At 44.8% G+C, this 19,852-nt stretch overlaps 1 protein-coding gene across 3 annotated transcripts in view; it reads left to right on the top strand.

Moving 5' to 3' along the window:
• Positions 1–19,852, top strand: part of LOC114855543 (metabotropic glutamate receptor 4) — a 107,429-nt gene that overhangs the window by 63,108 nt on the left and 24,469 nt on the right. For all 3 annotated transcript variants that reach the window (XM_029150780.3, XM_055509304.1, XM_055509303.1), the window contains exons 4-6: positions 17,883–18,018; positions 18,151–18,305; positions 18,581–18,721. In XM_029150780.3, the coding sequence (XP_029006613.1) occupies positions 17,883–18,018; positions 18,151–18,305; positions 18,581–18,721 (432 nt within the window). The remainder of the gene's footprint in view (positions 1–17,882; positions 18,019–18,150; positions 18,306–18,580; positions 18,722–19,852) is intronic.

The following is a 19,852-nucleotide window of genomic DNA, read 5'->3' as shown; positions in this document are numbered from 1 at the left end:
AACGCAATGTCAATAAGAACCCTAACAAGATTCCCTCGCAGACCAATGGCCTGCCTGACATCAACATGAGAAACCCTGCTAATAGAGTAACGGGCGTCCCACTTTGACGAGGAGGATTACAAGCATTAAGCACAGAGCGGGGACGAGTGAGCCCATGTAGAGAATGTGAGATGAAGGAGAAGACGAAGAAAGGAGGAACAAACAAGACTGCATCGCTCCTGGCTGATTTTATTTGGAGATGCAGAGAACAGACTCAGCTGAAGTTATTCTTGGCAACAGGAATATAAATATAAAACTCCGGTAGAAGAAAGAGTCTAATTATGCTTTATTATCTCAAACTTACTTACGACGATCTTTGGGGTTCAACAAAAGTTATTTCTTTGAATAATCGATTTAAGTTATTCGACTGGTCGGATTGTATGTTTTCTAACATTCAACGAATCCTGTGGAAAGACTGAATGAAAGCAATCTGCGAGTCTACCTCAGTAATTCCTGGCCTCCCTGTCCTGTCTGCTTTACTCAGCGCACGCCCACAGATTCCTGCTCACGACATAAAGGTTAAAAACAGCTCTACATGGATAATTTTACATTTGAAAAAAATGAAAGAGCCAAACAAAACAGCGGGGAGCTGTTTGGTTGAGGAGACTGCTGCAGAAGCAGGAGTGAATGGAGTCTGATTCCTCTGCAGCTCGCTCACATTTGGAAACAAGTGGAGATGCCCTGTTCCACTTTACGCCACGATTTCAAAAAAGCAGCCTGTGCACCCTGCAAAGCCAATACTTAGCAACACTCCCCTGTTCCAGCTGTTATCCGTAGGGGTGGGAGTATTATTCCTCAGGATTTGGAGGCAGCGAGTGGTCCGGAAAAAACCTCCACGGAGAAAGCGGAGGGTGGATTCCAGTGAATGTGATCAAATCCTGTATAAGAATGATGTCAGCTGGTCAGTCAGCTGAACAGAGACCGTCTCCTTCGGCAGGACAATGATTAAAGCAAATGGAGCGTGCAGTACTTTGAGGAACACAAGCTGCAGCTTTTGTAACAATCCCCTGACTTGAACATGGCTGAAAACACGTGGGCAGCGCCTCAACACACACGCGTGTGAGCCAAATGAGAGACAACGCAAACGCGGAGTGATCTGCAGGAGGAGCGTGTGCACAAGGACTCCTAGTAACCTGCAAAACGAGCCCCCGCAGGCCGCGGCCTCAGGAGGCCGTTACCCGGTGGGCTCAGCACCTGAACGCACCACACAATCCGACCCGATGACGAGCGTTTAGCCGTACGTGACACGGGGGATGTGTGCGAACCGGCAGCTCCTCAGTCCTGTGTTGATTTTAGGCTTTTGTGCGACGTGATATGAAACACAGAGCTCCATCTGGTTCTAGTAGACAGAGCTGTATCACAGAAAGGTGGCGTCTCAACATCTGTATCCAAATGGGCACAGTCATCCAGGGAAGCACTGGGCGGCCGTCCTGCCTCCGTCTCCAGTGCATGACCTTTTTATCTCCAGCTCCCGCCCGAGAGTGACATGTCAGCCACTTATATCTTTATTTATTGTTTGACATTATGCAAATGGCCCCTGAGTGCCTCAGATATGTCCTCTTGCAATTTGTTTAAACAATTACTTGTCATTGCTTAATTGTGCAAGTCAAATGGCAGAATAATAATCACTCATCTTCTCCCTGTCTCACTCGGGGGCTTCCTGTCACTGACATAATGGTTATATATCTTTCTTAATGCACGGATACTGTAAAAGCCAATTTTCTTAAGTAACAGCCGCTGTTTGAACCTCGATCTTAAAACGTGATACCCTGTAGTACTGTACTTACTGTAATTAGTGCTGCTCAAACACAGTACAGTTACATTCCCGTTATCTGCGTTATGTAATGTACAATAATATTCAGATGGAAAACTTAATTAGAGCGATTCAATCACGACAGCAGAGAAACGAAAGCAAGAGATCGGGTGTGGGAGAGTTTACAATTGAATTTAGTAAGTACCCAGGGGACGCTGCACAAATTGGCCACGAAAAGCACCGTGAATGGGTGCAGATGTGCTTAGTGGCCAATTAGCTAATATAGAATATGACTAATTACTTGGAAATTAAAAAAAAGATAAATGGGGACACAGACGCGTTGGTGGCCTGCTGTGTTGTTACATGAGGTGTAAATGATGCTCGCTGGGCATCAGATTGCACCGAGTTCAGGAAGTGGTCGATGGTAAAATAAGAACTTTAAATAACGTTTTGTGGAACAACCATTGATGCAGCAAACACCAACCTGATGTATCATCACATGAATCAGCATAAACAACAGATGAGGCTGAAAATCGCTCTCTCTGTTTCATAACTCGCTGCCAAATTGAACCCGTTGCTCATTTTTCCTACCAGATGTGCAAATGAAGCACGGCCGTTAGTTTATTCTGTAGCATCTTCTGCTATTTTTGCACCACACCTCCCAGAGGTCAGTTGGCAATTAATCAGCGAGGCCACAAGTGTGAAATGTGTTTCCTCAGCCTTTCGCTGCTGTACATAAACAGGAAGCGCACGGGGAGGCTTCTAAAATACCTAATTCCTAATGGAATTAATCACTTTCTCCAACGAGCCAGAGCCACAACAGACAACAGCAGTGACAGATGAACCAGTTTTGTGGAAGCAGTCCCAGAGCACATTGTGTTTCCCAGAACTTTTTTTTTTTCAGCTGCTGAGAATTCTTTCAGTCTGGGCTGCGTTCATACATTGTGAGGTCTGCTCATTATTAATTATCTGAATGACAAGTGGCCTGTCATTCTGGAGCTCCTGCATATTTGGCACCTGGATACCAGCCCCAGTGGCCGGTGGCAGAAAGGCACAGCGGTAGTCGTTGGGTTCTTGAGTCAGAATTATTGACCCCTTTGGGTAAATTAGATCATTCCAGCAGCAGAAGTAATAAGGTTTAGCAATGAGCATATAGGTAAAGGTGAGGAGAAGGTAATCACACGTACAGTAATGCACATATTCAAATAGACAAAGTGCATCCAAGTAGTCGGGGGAACAGGAAATGTAAGAACCAGAGAAATTACTTTGAATGAATGAATAAGTGTCTTTCATACATAAAATCCCACAATAACGAATGTCCTTAAAGGCATTTTATGTCCTCATGGCTTAGGCTGAATTACACTTTTGGAGTTAGGAGTGCCATGAACAATAGATCTTCTTATGAGATGTCTAGCGTTCTGCACAAGCACGCTGCACAGCACGGAGCCCTGTATGACAGCGCCTGAAGGAGGAAGACACGTCTGTCAGCTTGTTCTCCTTCAGCACTATTGGCTTCTTTAAGACAGATCCTGCAGGTAGAATTTGATTTGTTTAGTCGCTTATCGTTTTCATGTTGAAAGACATCAGCTGTATATACTACATTGCAGTATATAAATATGAATAATGTGAATACAGATAGACCCCTCACTCATTCTGTATGTCCTTCACCCATCTAAATTCAATCTAGTTCTAACATTTTGCGCCCGAAAGCTCTTCATTTAGTGGTTGCTCCACCGTCTTACTCTCACCTATAGTCATGAGCTTTGGATCATGAAGTCAGCTTCCTCCACAGGTTGCCAGGGCGCACTCAGAGGAGCTCGCAGTAGAGCCACTGCTTCTCCACGATGAGCAGAAAGAGGTGGTTCAGGCTTCTCTTCCTCTTCCAGAAGATCCAGGAACCGGAGGAGCTGGAGGAAGGGTCCTGGGAAAGGGGAGGGTGGGTTGCTTAGACTACTGCCCCAGAGTAGGGGCTAAAAATGGATGGATGGGTTTCCTCCTTCATCCCCTCCAGTGCATCTTACCTCCACCCGTAACACACTAAAGATCAGAGGAGACAGAGGTCTGGTAACTGAGTTGCATCTTCCTCTCACCAATCATCTGAAGTCATGTCCATCTCTTTTGACAGCTAATAGCTGGATATACATGAGCCTTGTAGATATTTACAATGATGATGCCATCAACTGCCCACATCCTAATAAAACTGCCAGCACAGAGTTCTGATCTGAAACATCTGCTGATTTCCCTTGAATTCACTTCTCACCACAAAGATCTGCTCAGAAAAACAGGAAAAATGTGCTAAACAACTGTTGTTTTATTAATCAGACCTTTTTAGTGGTCACAGAATAAAACTGCAGCGTCAGTCCGATAAACTGCAGCATCTAATCACTAACAGATGTCCTATAAAGGTGTTTGTCGCCTGGAAAAAGACCTGGGCGTTTCAAAGTCTCCTGTTTCCTCACTCACGGCTCATTCAAACAGCTCCATGGTTCTTTATCCGGACTCATCCACACACAGATAAGTAAACGGAAACGTCCTCAATGATCATAGAGTGTGATTAGATTGGCAAATAGGGAGTAAAAATGGTGGAAAGCACTAAACATGGTGGTATAAGAGGAACAGTGGGAAGTTTAAATTAGCCAGTGAGTTTCGTAGGCTGAAGGTTTCTGACTCTGTCCAGTGTTTGGCTGCAGCTTCCCCAAAATGTGCATTACAACAGAACAACATTATCATCTCCATCTGGTTCAATTAAAAAAATGATCATCACTCAACCATGTTTATCATATATTTTAAATGTATATTTTTTATGTACATCCTGAAATATGCATTCAAGTCTTTTGTGCAGTGACTTGTATGGTCTCATTATTCATGCAGTTATATAAAGTGTAACACTAAAAACCATCGTTTGGTTGTTTCCATAATAACGTCATCATCCCACAGTGTCATCGCCGTCATCGAGCCGCCACAATTTCTTTAAAGCCCTCACTTTCACTAATGGCGGATAACAGCTATTTCGCCCGCGCCGGTCCTGTGTGACAGCGGCGGTGGAGGAGCCTTTTTGCAGCGAGGCGGGGGAGACGGCGGCGAAATCAGGGGGCTTCAGAGTCTTAGAAGATGGAAAACATTGGCATGAATAACCACTGACTGTTTGGGACAAGCAATCTCCATGCACAGTGTGCTGAAAGAACCTTGATGGCGGAAGCTGAATTTGATTTAGCCAAAATAAATAAGCAACAATGAAGCTGGATTCTGAACAACATTTCCATACGGTAATAGGCGGCACAGTCAGACACAAATAGGATTCCAATTGTCCCATTTGTCCTGATGAAATCTGGAAAATGCCCGGGCAAGGCTTGATTGAAGGCAATGTCAGTGGTATTATAGTTATTCTTGACCAAAATCATTAGCTTTAGCTGAAAGGACTGCTTCTGTCATGCACTCATGCGCATTGGGAAGGATTTTCCTCAAAGCGATTGCTTAAAAAAAACATCTTCTTTGAGCACAAGCGCACACTTTGGGGATTTATGTTCCACAATGCGCTGATTAATGTGTTTGTATGGTTTGTATTTCTGACCAACCAGCCGTTCAGACGTCTTCAGTAGTTCCTCAGGCTTTTCTGATTTGGTGCTTTCACCCATTTAACCCAAATTTAAAAGGGTGCAGCCAAATAAAACAGCGACTCAGTCCATCGGCCAAAAGCTGAGGAGCTGCCACAAAGGTCTGTCCTCTGTGCAGCCATTGGAGGAGGCAGCTCTTCCAGTTTTTTTTTTTCCTGGCAGCTTTCAAACTTATGTAGCGACGATGGTAACTTTCTTAAGGAAACAGTGGCCGGCGTTCAGGTTCAAGTCAAGGGTTTCTCTGGTTTGATTCTGAACGAGGACTAGAGCGAGTCTGATTGAGTCTGGCAGGAATCACGGGATAAAAATTTTGACATAATGTCACAGTGACTCAGGGCGAGTCATTTCCATTACAAATGACAAGGCGCTTAGCAGTCGGTTGAAACGGGGAGAGGGAGCGGAGGGGGGAGGGGGGCGTGTGGGTGAGACAAAGCAGGATCGGATTTGAAGGCTGGAAGGAAAAGGGAAGTGTTTGCAGAATGCAGAGAAACAATTGTTTGATCAGCCAGCGTGTGAGTTGCTGCAACTCTGGAGTTTCATTACACATTCGCTGTTTTGTCTGTCAGATAAAGAAGTGATCAAAATGAAACCCCTGTCGTTGCCGTACCACAATCACGCCGCGCGCGAGCCCGCTTTGAAGCGTTCCCCGCGTCGCGTCGCTGCAAAAGAACGCGGCGGAACGTTCTCCGCGGATAAATCTGCAAGTTTCAATCTCACGCTTCCATTTTTCCGCCTTGTATTGATCCGCGTTCTGTGCGGATGGATAAAGGCGCCGCGCAAACACAGAGAATGTGGCGTCCCAACATCGGCGGCCTGATCAATGGTGGAGACAGTCTGGGTCAACAGTTTGGATGCCTGTGTTTACCGAGGCAGAGCGGGAGGGGGCTGGTGGAATAGAGGGTGCAAACTGGAATCGATACAACAGCTATCATCATTTGCAAGGTTTATTAATGGCTCGGCCCCAAGCTGGCAAATACAGCGACACTCACTTGCATTTAGGCAACCAGCACTCCAGCATCTCTGCAGCCTCCGCCTCCCATCCATCATGGCCGCGTGAGTTGCTCTCAGCTATGGTCTGCCTACCGCCACTCACCCTGGGACCCCCCCCCCCCCCAAAGCCAAGTAATGAATGGCATCAATTACTCCGCCGATATACAGATTATTCAGAATGGGTCAAGGTTTGAGAGCTACGAAAAAGGAACGTAGTCGAATTCACTTCATTCCGCCGTCGTCCTCGCTGCAGTTCAGTCGTTTCCATGAATTTTAAGAAGTCCGGCCACCTGTTCGCCGCTGACATCGGCATCCGTCACGCAACGCACAGCCGCCAGGCGCGAAGCGCTTCCACCAGCAGGCTCCGCCTCTTCCTGCGGTAGTCAGACAAAAAAAAAAGGGACCACCGGCGCGTCCTACATCAGACAGCGCTCCTCACGGCAGCTGGAACGTCTCCACAGAAAGATTGAGGCTCTGCGCAGTCACACATCACCGCGGAGTCAAGAATATGAACAAATCATTTTCCCCGCTGTCAAATAAAAGTTGAACGCTGGCAGATGGATGACACGAAGGTCTGCCGCTTTCGCGCTCGCGGTGAGAGGATCCTATGGCTTGTGATTAGCACAGGGGAAGATATGATTAAAAATGTTTTCAGATCCACAAGCACAGGCCAAAAGCAGTGACATAAACCTTTGCCTGAATAATGGAGGAATTTGAGAACAATCGAGCAACGCGGTAATTATCACCTCAGCTGATCCATGAGCATGTCAGCTGACGAATGCGTCTGACTGTGCAGGCCCGGCCTCATCCGTCTTACTGTGGGTCCCTGTTCTTCAGCCTCCACTCCGTTTAAATGATGCTGCCTTCAAGGTGCAGCACCAAGGCCATGGGATTAGCCCACTTTAGCACACACGTCCCCCTGCACTGAGCCGCACACCTGAAACTGTAGCCCCGCTTAACAAAGTGCGCTCCGTAGCCTGGGAATTAGATCAAGGATTACCCAGATGGACCCAGAGCTCTGAAGTGCTCTGACGCCGAAGGTACTGCGCTGATCCTCCTGTCGGTCTCCCCCTTTTCAATGTCATCTTTGTTCTGAAGTAAATCTGCATCGCCTTGTCGGAGACTTCAGTAAATCTGCAGAACCTGAGGCAGCATGATGATGTAAGGGTCTGAGGCGGGTGTTTACAACAGCGCCAGGCTGCTGCTTTAGACCTGTTTTTATGTTGATACCTGAACACATTAAACATTTCGTCGTTCATATCAACAGTATGTTGGTTCATGTTATATTGGCTAAAACCAGCAACTTGGTTGAGGCCGTTAATGGGCCTTTCAGTCTGTAAGAGTGTGTTTATGCATCTACGTACACATGTTCCTGAAAACCTTCTATCGTCGCGTCATTCAACGCGTTTGAAGCCTCGTGGATGTTTTCAGGCACACGTTTTTGTCTTTGCACATCGAAGCGACGTCGTATGTTATTTGTGTTGTGTTCATGGTTGTGTTCGTCCTCCTCCTTCTTCGAATGAAGTACTGGGAAATGAGCAGTGTGAGCGCTCCGCTGTGAATTCCCCACAGAATTGGTTGACATGTCTGGAAAGATAAAGGACGCATCAGTGTCAGATGCTCAAGTGTTTCAGTGGAGGGATAATATCTGCGCCTGCATGCTAATCATGGGATGCTTTCTTTATCCTACTGTATAGTTGAATTCAGACCAATAAATATTCATCAATTCATATTCAAGTGTTTGTAGACTTATGCTACTGTAAATTTGACCAAGATTACTGTTATGGCCAGACATTAGTGCTGCCTTAATTAATAAGGTGGACTTTCAAATAAACCAATATTGAAGTAGAACACATTTAAATGCATTTTGCATATTAGCTCATTTGCATATTTGCTAATCCAAATTATCTTCAAGTACAACGCTCATACACAGTTTGCCTTCAGTCATCATTCTGGGATATTTACTACGTTTTGCATGCTAATATGAAAATGAACTGGGCTAGCTGAGTGGCTGATATATGATGTCTTCAGGAGAACATCGCATCTTCCAGCAGGAAGCCCCGAGGCCAGCAGCAAATTAAACTTTCATTATTATCTGACATTATTCATATTGTTTGTACCATAGGAAAGAGTGGAATTGTGTCTGTAAGCTAAATGTGAGGCATTTCTCGCTGAGGGCGCTCGCTAATGTGCTGGCGTGCATTAAAAAATAAATTAAATAAGGAACAGCTGTAGCCTGGAGGTTAGCGAACACATAGAAGTTTCCCAGTTTAGGCTGATGGGGGCTGAACTAATGGCACTGGGCCACGTTTAGCTACGAAGACAGGCCAAGATGTTTTTGTGGTTACTACCATTATTATGATAATGCAGGTTATAATTACACTTGGACTGAACATGTTTTACACCACATTAGTTTACAGCCTCTAAAGTCAAAAGGCTGCATTAACCTACAGCCGGGGCGTCTGGCATGCACCTTGTTTTTTTTTTTTCTGATGCTAAAAAAAACAAACCAGCACATAAAAACATCAAAAATTCATGTGTGCAAACGCTGCAAAGTGTTGTTTACACTCTTTAATGAATCCCTGTCAAAGCATATGAAATGTAATATAAAATATGCAAAAGTGGTTTTGCATGAAATTAAAAGGAATCTGGCCATCATTATGACTAGTAGAACACTTCTACTGTATTATTTATCATAAACTGAAGGTCTCAAGGTCTCCAACATTCTTAACACTTAGGGAAATTTTTGGGAAAATGAAAGATGTTTGAAATGTTCAAATCTAGAGTGTTGCATTTGAAAAGGAAATCTTGGTGCGTGTGATTTCAGGGGGAAATCGTATCACTGTCGCTCTGAATTCGTTTCATCTTGCCTCTTTGATGCAGAACAGTTCTCGTGCACTTGACAGATATTTTTCCTGCATGCGGAAATAAGTGTGTAGTGCACAGTTTTGTTTTCTTGAGCGTCACAGTTTCGTGATGTCTGTGTACAAAACTGTGACGCGCTGATGGTAGGAACGACTAAATGATGCCAATTATTCCTCATTTATCCTAATTACCGTATGAGGGGATGCCGAAATTATCCAAATTAAACACAGACATGTGCACAAAACTAATATATTATCATCACCAGCATAACATTTAGTGTCAGTCATGTATAGTGAGATCACTCACTGAGTGTAACACAAAAAAATGTGTTAGAAGGTTGTGTAACAAATTCCTAATTGTGATTACCAGTGTTTTTAATTGGTTTGGTATTTGAGTTGTTTGACTTTTTATTTCCAGTACACAAGTTCACCATGTGTCAGATTATGTTGTACAGTAGAAGTGAAAGCTTTTCTCCTCTTCTCTTGTGATGTCTGTTGTCTGCTGTGTTGGTCCTGTTGAACACACTCTGGTAGATCTGTATTAGTTATAACAGCACTGTGTAAAATATTTAAATACAGTATGTTAAAAGCTAAATATGTTTCAGCAAACCTACAGTGAGATAAAATTGGAGGCAATGTGAGAAGGCATTTCACATAACATTCACTCAGAGTCTGACTGTGGATCTTGTGCGTTTCTTTCTGTTGCTGGCATGATCTCTGTAAATCTGTTCATGCTGGAGGGAGGGAGCTGCCAAAACGCTTTGTGGGCTTTGGGCGGCTACTGTGTTTCCTGCTGCTTTTCCTGCTGGCACATTTAACAGGTTTTCCAAGTATGCATGCATTGCGAATGTGCAAATCCAAACATACTGTACAGTAACAGACAAGGTGAACAGTGGATCAAGTCTGCACAGCGAGGTTTCGCTCCCACTCTGAAGGAATTAATTAGTTGTTGTTGATTTGGTGTGAAAATCAGATTATTCAATCAAGCAGCTGCTTGAATTGTGTGTTGAAATATACTCTTCATATTCTTTCTTCTCAGTATTGCACTGACAGCAAATAAAAAGACATGCGTGTCATTTACAGTCACTGTATCAGTGTGTTAGCCACAAGGCTAAAGCTAATGCCATGGATTGTGGAGGTTATACTCTACCAACGTACAGTGTAGTGCAATTTTAGACCATACAGCACCTCTAATATTATTGGCCTGAAAGTTTGAATAATTCATTGTGGGGCTGCACTATTGCAAACTTCACAAATCCATACTGGAGAATTTTATAGGCTTAGGATATTTAATATCTTTATTAAGTTTATATCAGTTAATTTTTGTGTCCAGTCTCACAAAGTGAGAACATGCCTCTGTAAAAATTAAAATATCAACGTCCTTATTGCCTTTTAGGCAACGCAGACAAGAGTGAAAAACAGGCTTTGCACACGCCACAGCAGAACCAGGAACAAATAGCTCCCTAATGAAAACACATTCTTAGCATCTTATATTTAGTAAGCACCAGTCATCTCAGGGGAGGACAAAGCTCTGAAATGACTTGGAAACAATACTTAACCACCGACTCATCCTCGGGGCTGGATTCCTTTCTAAATGCAGCAGCTGCCCAACGTATTTTTTTTGTATTAAAAATGCATTTAATTTACAGTAGCATAATGCACATACATATTTCTGCCTTTTTTGCTGCCGCCTTTAAAATGAACCAAACAGCTCTCTTCCAGTCAGGGTTCATACTGTACAGCACAAGTTCACAAAGCCGTTTCAACATCACTGCACGGCTACGGTTGCATTCTATAAATCAAACGAAACGCTGGTGGCGCTGCCTCGTAAAGGCGTCCTGTGGTTGTGACGGAGCAGACAAATCAATCAGTCAATTAGAAGATGAAAGCAGCTGCTCTAACCGCAGCGTTTCGTCAGCGTTTAATTGGCGGGGAGGCGATGACGAACGGACGAGGGGTCGTTCGTCTCCTGCAGCCGCGGTCCGATTCCTCCGGCGCGGCCGCCGACTCCTTCCGAAGGGCGGCGAGGCCGATACGGAGGCGAGGCTGGTTGAGGAGGGGGCCGGGCACATTATTCAGCCATTCTGAAAGCATTTGTGCCCATACATCAGTCTGGAGGTTGCCCTTACTTTGCAGGGTTTTTATGGAAGCATTCCTCCAGGTCTGCATTCATTATGTAAAACAGAGCGCTTGATGTGATTTATACAACCCGGCGTAATGAGCGGGCAAAATGCGCCTGTTTGTTGTCCGCATATTTCGCCCGTATCTCTGCAGTTGCGATTCTGCAGGTCTGTTATCTCTCAGGCCTGGAAGCTTACGGCTTAGGTTTTCTTCCTTGGTAGCTCCTGTGCTCCCAGGCAACAGGTCTCTCTAATGATGGGAAATTATGCTCGTGGCACGTCAATTATCGTTCAAAAATACTCCAGAACAGCTGCGGATCATTTCTGGCGGCGTAGAGTTTTTCTTATGGGAGCATTTTTTCTCTGAGCTGTTGCAGGTTCCTTCCTCCTCGCAGTAGCGGCAGTAAAAAATTAAGCTAATATAAATAGGCGAACAGAAACAGTCGACAAGTACTTCACACCAATTAAAAGAAACTGTCACTGTTTGAAGACAGAAAGTGGCGAAATATTGTGAATGAGCCGCGTGTGATCCAGCAGAGTAGCTTCACAAAGCAGCGGTGGCCTGTGAAGACCTATTACCCAATCATTGTCAGCCAACTGCTCCACATGACCTCGTGTCCACAGAAACACAGAGCGGAGCAGCAGAGTCACATTCCGCCCAGCGGGACTCTGTGCTTCGTTAGCCTCGTCCATATGGCACGCGCACTTTAATGAACACCTTGGAAGCTACTGCAAGCGGCGGCCGCTTTTACACGTCAGAGGTCAAAGGTTATCGACAACAGAGGCCCAGACTGACGGACAGAAGGCGCTCGCGCCTCATCTGGCGTCTTTCAACAATTAAAATGGAGCAAGATGCAAAAACGTGACAGCTGAATGATGTGGATTATCTCAGGGCCTAGCGCAGGTTTTAATTGTATGATCAGTTTAAGCTGCAGCATTAGATAAACACATTTAGGGGAGGATTTCCTCAAGCTGAACATCACGGGTGACATATTGTGTTATAGCGCATGAAGCCGACAGACACTCGTCTGTTTAGTCGTTTACAACATTTCTGGGCTTTTTATCCACTGATACCGCAGTTTAATGTCTAATCTCTTTGCTTCCTCATCAGTAAACTGCACCTGTCCACCAGCTAGTCGTAAACTTTACCCACCAATCAGCCGTCCCCTGGGTGCGATCCGGCTTCCTTCATGTGAAGACCTCGCCCATACAATTAGGCTTATTTGTTATTAATTAGGTGGGCCACAGTCTGAAGCACTCCTATTCTTAGGGCTTAGTGCGCGGATTTAGCTCTGCCTAAGGCGCCTGTGGACTGTAGTCACGGGAGAAAGGTCGGGCAGCAGTCAATTGGTTTAATTGAAACCGCTGCCCTTGCATTTGAAGAGAGGTGAAAAATAAAACAGAACATTATGCAGCCATGCAATAAAGGCCTTGTGTCAATCTATTTGTTAATGGGATACATCTGGCGATGTGGCATAAAAGCAGACTGACTGGCTCTGTAATTAATTTCCCATTTTTAATTTAAATGCGGTATGGCAGACACCACCTTCATCCACCTAGTCTGAAAGTTTGAGTGATGATTCACAGTGGCATGCTGCTCTGGTGTTTAAAAACATTAAGGTAATCAGCTTGATGGAGGCGATGCTGACTAAAGGTCAGAATTTTAAACACTGACAGGTTTTGACTGTGCCACGACTAGATGTTAGGCGTTAAAGGAAATGGTTCTGTTCACAGGGCTGGAATCCAAGACTCTCACAGGTCCCTTGTTTTCTCAGTTCATACAGTCAAAAACCTGCTGCTGATGTTGGGCACGTGTTTCTGTGTCTGACAGTATCAGAGAGGACAGAGAGGAAGCGTCTACTGAAGTGCAGAAACTGGTCATATTTATCAAACTGTTTACTGTGAATGGAGGCAGTGCACCGTGTTATTGTTTGCTGAAGGCCACAGAATGAAAAAAATATCAAGGAGACGGCGTCAGAAAAATGGACCTCTGCGAGAAAGTGCATTTTCTTCTAAATTATTTGGTAAAGTTAAATTTAAAAAAGTGTAAACAAATTTGTTTTTCTAATTTCGCATTTGGACTTGAGTTTTAATTTGTTGACCTCTCAGTGGAAGAAGACGTATTTATTTAAAAAAAAAGGAAATTACAGAAGAAGAAAACAGCAAAAAAAATGTCTGCTGCGTCGACAGCCCTCTGCGGTTTTCACACAGACTTGTGAAAAGGCCTGAAGCCGATCGTCCTCTCTACTGGACCGTCCCGGGAGACGTTTCATTTCCACGTCTCGCCACAGCTGCAGTTAACTAACAGTCAAAATGGTCCGATAATGAGCTGTAAAAGCAGCTCCGCTTCGTGTAGCAGGAAGCTGTGAAGAGCGCCGCGTGGACGCCGAGCTGTTTATCAGTTGTTTGAAACCCTTTAAACGCCGCCAACCTCAAAATAACCATCAAAACACGATCTCACGAGCGACAGCAGCAGCACATAGTGACTAATTTAACCAGCTCTGTGCACCCGTGTGACCAACAAGGGGAACCGTGGACCCCCTCAGCGTCTACAGTCACTCAAGTCTCTGCTGTCGTACAAGAGAACAAAGAAGAAAATGCATTACAATAAAGTACAAATAAACTTAGAAATTAGTAGAAATGAAATGCTTCACTATGATTAGTTTTGCCTCTACTTTGACTCAACTTTCTTTTACATTTCTTTCTTGTAAATGTATCAGCATATTTGAGCATTAATATGCAGAAAGACTTAATTGCAAAAAAAACGAAAGCATTGATGATTGTTAAACAGGAACACAGAACCTATACAATGACATTTTCAGAATCTTTTCATAAGTCTGGATTTGCACCAAAAAGTAATTGCTTGTCTCTTGGCCCTTGATTTCAGACCTTGCCAAGTTTAGTTTCATAGACACCATAAAAACTAACAAAAAAAAAAAATAGACCAATAACATGACCCCGCAGATATGACTTAATCTATATTGATTTCTCGTTTGTGTTTCCTGCTGGTTCTTTAAGGCAGTCATGTAAATATCTATAGGGCAGCCAAATAAAGAGTTATTAGGACGTGTTCTTCCACCAACAACTGATAAGTAAAACTCTGTAGAACAACTGTATAAAATGTGAGTATTTCAGCCAAAAGGCTGAATTGTGTGTTAATTATTAACTTCCACAGATCCAAAGACTAGACACTTGTGAACAAATAACGGAGGAAAGATGTACAATTAGGAAACCCAGTGGAGCAGAAAGGATTGTGTTCTGAGATCTAATATCGTAGTGTTTCGTGCTTTAATTGAACATGGACATAACTGATTAAAGCACACAACAGGCCGCGCCGACGGGCGGAAAAACGGCCATCGAACTTAAAAACAAGCGCTGTTATTGGACGTTAATGTCGTCTGGTGAGTCGGAGCCACAGTTAAAGCCGCGCTTGGGAAGGAAAGGGAATAACCTGAGTGATGAGTGTTTCAATTCCCCTCACATATCTATGAAAACAAGCTCCTGAAGCGAAGCAGTCCGACCGCATGCCTAAGATCCGTCTTTGTATTGTAAATGCAGCAGGAAGATGAAGCCGTCGCAGGGAAAAAGTTCCGGCATCAAACATTTTCTGCGGATTCGGCTTCTCCCGTTTGAACACCTTGTCAGTTCAGAACCTGAACTCCTCCGTGAACTTCCCTGACTTCGCGGCAGTTTGCATTTTGTTCACTCCTGGAGTCAGAATGACGACGAGGAGTTCACGTCACGCCTGATGTCACGCAGGAAAACCAGAGTCACAACCTCCATCACATGAGCTGCTTGGAGTGGTTTGACACCGATGCCGCAGCAAACCATCAGCGGTGGGTTCGAACTGGAGTTTTCAGCACAAGGACATCTGTGTTCTTTTTATTTTTAGAGAACAACGTTAGTCAGGGAAAAAGCTCTTTACATAATGTATTCAGATTGGAGCTCAGAGCAGGAATGCTGCGGTTTGAATTAAAAGCTCTCTGTGTTTGAGCGGCGGCTGCAAGGTGCTGCCACCGGGCCTGACCTGTGCAGAAGGTACAGCGGCTTCCACCTTGAATTATTCCATGAAAGCCTGTTAGTGATGAGAAACACAGAGGAGAGGCAGCGACGCAGCGCTCCGGGTTCAACACGAAGCCTCCGTGGGCTCATGTGGAAGTCAGGGCTTCAGCGAGTTTTACTCCTTCTCTTCAGCGGCTGATGTTTGTTTTAGACTTTGCATAAAAGGCCTCACGACTCAATCAGCGCAGCCTCAGAGACGGGGATTGACACACAACTTCAGAGGGATCAGCGCAGGATGCAGTTCACAAAAAAAAAAAAAAAAATTCTACACACGAAACAAAGCTGGACCTGCGTCAAACCGACGGAACAAAGCGAAGTGTGGGGAAAAAAGGAGCAGCTCATTACTCCCAAGCACAACCTCATCTGTTCTACAAAGGGGGGCTGTGGTGCCGGTGTGGCTGTCAGCAGAACAGGCACTTTGGCGTGTATTGATGACATTCCTGCTGAATGAAACAACACGGTGCTGTACTGTAACAGCAGCCTTTGCTTTGCTCAGATTGAGCCAATGCATCAAAACGCGCTTTCCTACTGTATGTGTCATTTGGCCTCACTCCTCCAGCCTCCAGGCTCCTGCTGACTTCACTGAATTCCAATGATTCCTCAAGCGTTAGCGACCAGCTACCTGTTATAACATCTGGCAGACATTAGCATTCACTTTCATTCGCCTCATACATGTTTGCTATTCTACTGTATACGTGTTGTATTTTATGCTGCGATCCCGTTGCAGCTGAAATATTCAGGAAGCATTGCAGGACCCCAAATACATTCCAGAATATGTTCCTACCTTGTTCAACCGCTCTCTGCAGCGGCAAAGCTTCGCAAAACAATGGCTGAGTGAAAATCGACTGATGCCACGAGAAGGAGCTGGCTTTGTTCCAGAATCACGTTTCCGCCTCCAAATGAGCACATCTTGTCTTAACAGGCTGAATCTCACCATCAGCTAATCGCATTTGTTGCGGTACAATCCAGCGTTCGGCCAAATTTAAGTCCGGACGTTTATGAGTTTACTTTGATTCCATGTGTAGTGTTTCTTTATGTCTGGAGGGCATTTCATTCTAAATCAGACAGCAGCTGAACATCGGTGGCGAAGACGGACTGCATGACTGTGGCTGTCCTGACACTGCAGCGGCTATTTGTCACTATTAGTTTCCTCTAATTCCGGTGACGACATTGTTAAAATAACCCCGGGACAGTGCTCCGCTGTGGCATGTGAGGAACTGCAGGGCGATGGCGGGCTTTGCACGTTTGCCACTTATCTAAAGTCATCCATTTATGTAAACACCAAAAAACGGCGGAGAATTGAGCCTGTTTGACTCAACTGGACAAGTGGGTCATCACACACAAGCGGCCCAAGTGATAAATTCCTCTCACGATCGCAGTGAGGACTCACTGTGCCTGCAGCAGCCCACCATAAACTAAAGGATGATCTGAAGCATTAAGACACGACTTTAAGGGATATCAGAGTTTACTTCTAGGATAAACATGCAATATGCTTTCTACTTCAAACTCTGTGGTGGATGTCGGAAAGGAAATAAATTCAGAATAATAAGATATTTCTAAAATTCATGGGGCTGCTGGTATTTTAGCTTAATCGTGGCACTAGTGCAGCTGCTGGAATTTATTTTGTGTGTTCTTTGTGTCTGCTGTCGGAACAAATAAAGCCTAACAGTGTTTAAACAACGAGACTCAAAGAGCAGCGGTGCAGTGTATAAGAACAAAATGAATTATCATCTCCGCTTGCCTGTGATTTATTGTTTAGGCTGCGGCCACAGAACGCCGCACGCTTCACGCTGAACAGGGGAACATTTGGAGCATGTGATGCATTTAAAGAGGAGGCGCTGATTCCCGCGGTCACCAACCTCCCAACGCGACGCTCGCTGCAGGACTGTTGCAGTTTTTTTTTTTTTATTTCCAGACCACGTTTTAAGTCTTTGCGTGTCCAAGGATCGGGTCACATATTCTGTCTGACCTTCTCAAACTTAATGAGGTTTGGTGACAGCTGTGCGAGAATGAGACTGTTCTAACTAACACAAGGTCTGCAGAGCTCCAGAACTTTTTTAGACAGATGTAACGTATGTGGACGGATTTAACTATATGCTTATTGTGCTGGGTACCAGGGCGGAAAAACCACAGAATGATAGGAGTCCAGTCAACAGAAATGGGAAATTAATCATAAAGTTACAGTACTTGGGAAAAGACTTATTTAAGCCTCCCTGAGTCTAAACTGAGTTCCATCTATGACAGTAATTGGTACAACGTGCCTTTGTTTTGTATGACATCCACAGTGTCCTGAAAAAGCATCCTTCACCCAAAAATGCCAAACCGAGACGCATTCTGCTGAAGAAGCCTTGGAAACTGGTCATTGTTATAAAAAATGAGTCACATATATTTGTAAAGTTCTACGGTTTGTTCATACAGTGTTTCCTGTGTGTGTGTTTAGGCGGCGTGTGCATCTCCCAGTCAGTGAAGATTCCCAGAGAGCCGAAGCCGGGAGAGTTCGACAAGGTCATCCGGCGACTGCGGGAGAACCCCAACGCCAGAGCCGTCATCATTTTCGCCAACGAGGACGATATCAGGTACCGCGCATGGAACGCGGCTGCAGCGGGCGGATCGGCGGTTCCGCCCGCTGCCGTGCACAACAAAATCAAAGCGGCGCTCGTCTGGACGCTGACCTTATCCGCGACAACATCTGTCTCGTCCCTCCGCAGGAAGCTGCTGCACGCGGCTAAAAAAGCCAACCAGACAGGCCATTTCATCTGGGTGGGCTCCGACAGCTGGGGCTCAAAGATCTCCCCAGTCGTGTACCAGGAGGAGATGGCGGAGGGGGCGGTCACCATCCTGCCCAAGCGCCAGTCCATCAAAGGTACAGATGGGCCCGTCATGCGTCACGTCTGCCTGAGGGGTTTGTTTCATGTGAAACAGAGCAGCAGAACGGAGGTGGTTTGTGTTGTTTTGTCTAACGACGAATATTTGATCAGCAAACAACAAAATTTCAACTCAAACCATGAAATTAAATTGAACATATGCAGTCAATTAACCGGAGGGAACAGCAGAGACCTGACTCACAGGCTGTACTTTGGTAAACACGGTTGTTTACACCCACTGTATCATTGACAATGAACCCATTGATCTGTCTAGGGTTTGATCGTTACTTCATCAGCCGAACGTTGGAAAACAACAGACGGAATATCTGGTTCGCTGAGTTCTGGGAGAACAACTTCAACTGCAAACTCAGCCGTCACGCCGTGAAGAAAGGGACCGGGCTCAAGAAATGCACAAGTAAGACGTTTCCTGCTAAGAAAAAACAGACAAAACAAAAATTTTGTCGTTTTTTGTTCAAACTTTTACCCAGAGCAAAAAGATTGTGTTTGATGTCTGGAGGGAGGTGACACATTTGGCTCATGGTGAAAGTGTGTTGACATATTCTACTTTTAATATGTGGCAACGTACAGTAAATGATGAACAGCTTTAAATGTCTTGTGTCTCACGTTACTGTAGGTAACTGTAGCAAGTAGCAAATATATTTGCTTTTAATATTGTGAAAATAATAGTTAAGACATGAAAATGATAACTGAATAAATATGGATTTACCTAATAGCTTAAAGTAGCCACAAGGACAGGTGATTTCATCACCGTCTCCTTCTTAAATCACAGCTGGACATGAAACGGTCCGTGGTCACTTTACAGTCGGACACAAAGGCCTGTCTGTCTGGAAAGTCTGGACCTCCATGTCAAAACCATGAAACTCTATGAAGTGGCACAGCTGAGGTCCAAGAGCTCAGCTGCAGCCTCAGAAACCAGCCATGTGCAGCAGCTCAGATTACATATTTGAGCATCTGCCACTGAGACGAGCACGAAGAGGAGGTTTGCTCGTGTCGGGGAACTTAAGGAATGACAACAATCTAATCCAACTGAGATAACTGAGGATGGGGTTGAAAAGAAAGTGAACAAAAAGCATCCACCAAGAACGCATTCCTCTGGAGATGCTGGGAAACCCACCAATCAGGTGACTTCAGGCTGACTGAGCGAAAGCTGTCCTCAAAGCAAAAGGCAGCTTCTTTGAGGAAGGGATGTGAAAAGGGCTCTGGAGCTTTCGATCTAAGAGGATGTCTTCTGTTCTCCGCCCCGATACAGCCAGTAGCAGTCACTACAGTAGATCATTGGCTTGATGTTGGCACGTAGCTTAGTCACAGTTGGTTTGGTACAGTGTTGGTATTCTACTGTCATACTTTCATTTATTATCCAAACCTCACATTGTTTGGCTTTGGAGTTAGACTGCAATGCAAACTGAATGTCTCGGAGGCCCCCGTAAAATAAAATGAAGGTAAATCAGATTTAATGATTTGCAGTCAGACAATGTAATGAGAGCATATCTCACAGTGGGGACACATTATTACATTAGGTTACATA

Source organism: Betta splendens, chromosome 5 (assembly GCF_900634795.4).
Source record: "Betta splendens chromosome 5, fBetSpl5.4, whole genome shotgun sequence".
Classification (NCBI taxonomy): Eukaryota; Metazoa; Chordata; class Actinopteri; order Anabantiformes; family Osphronemidae; genus Betta; species Betta splendens.
The sequence above is the reverse complement of the archived record's forward strand: the minus strand, read 5'-3'. Positions and strand labels throughout refer to the sequence as shown.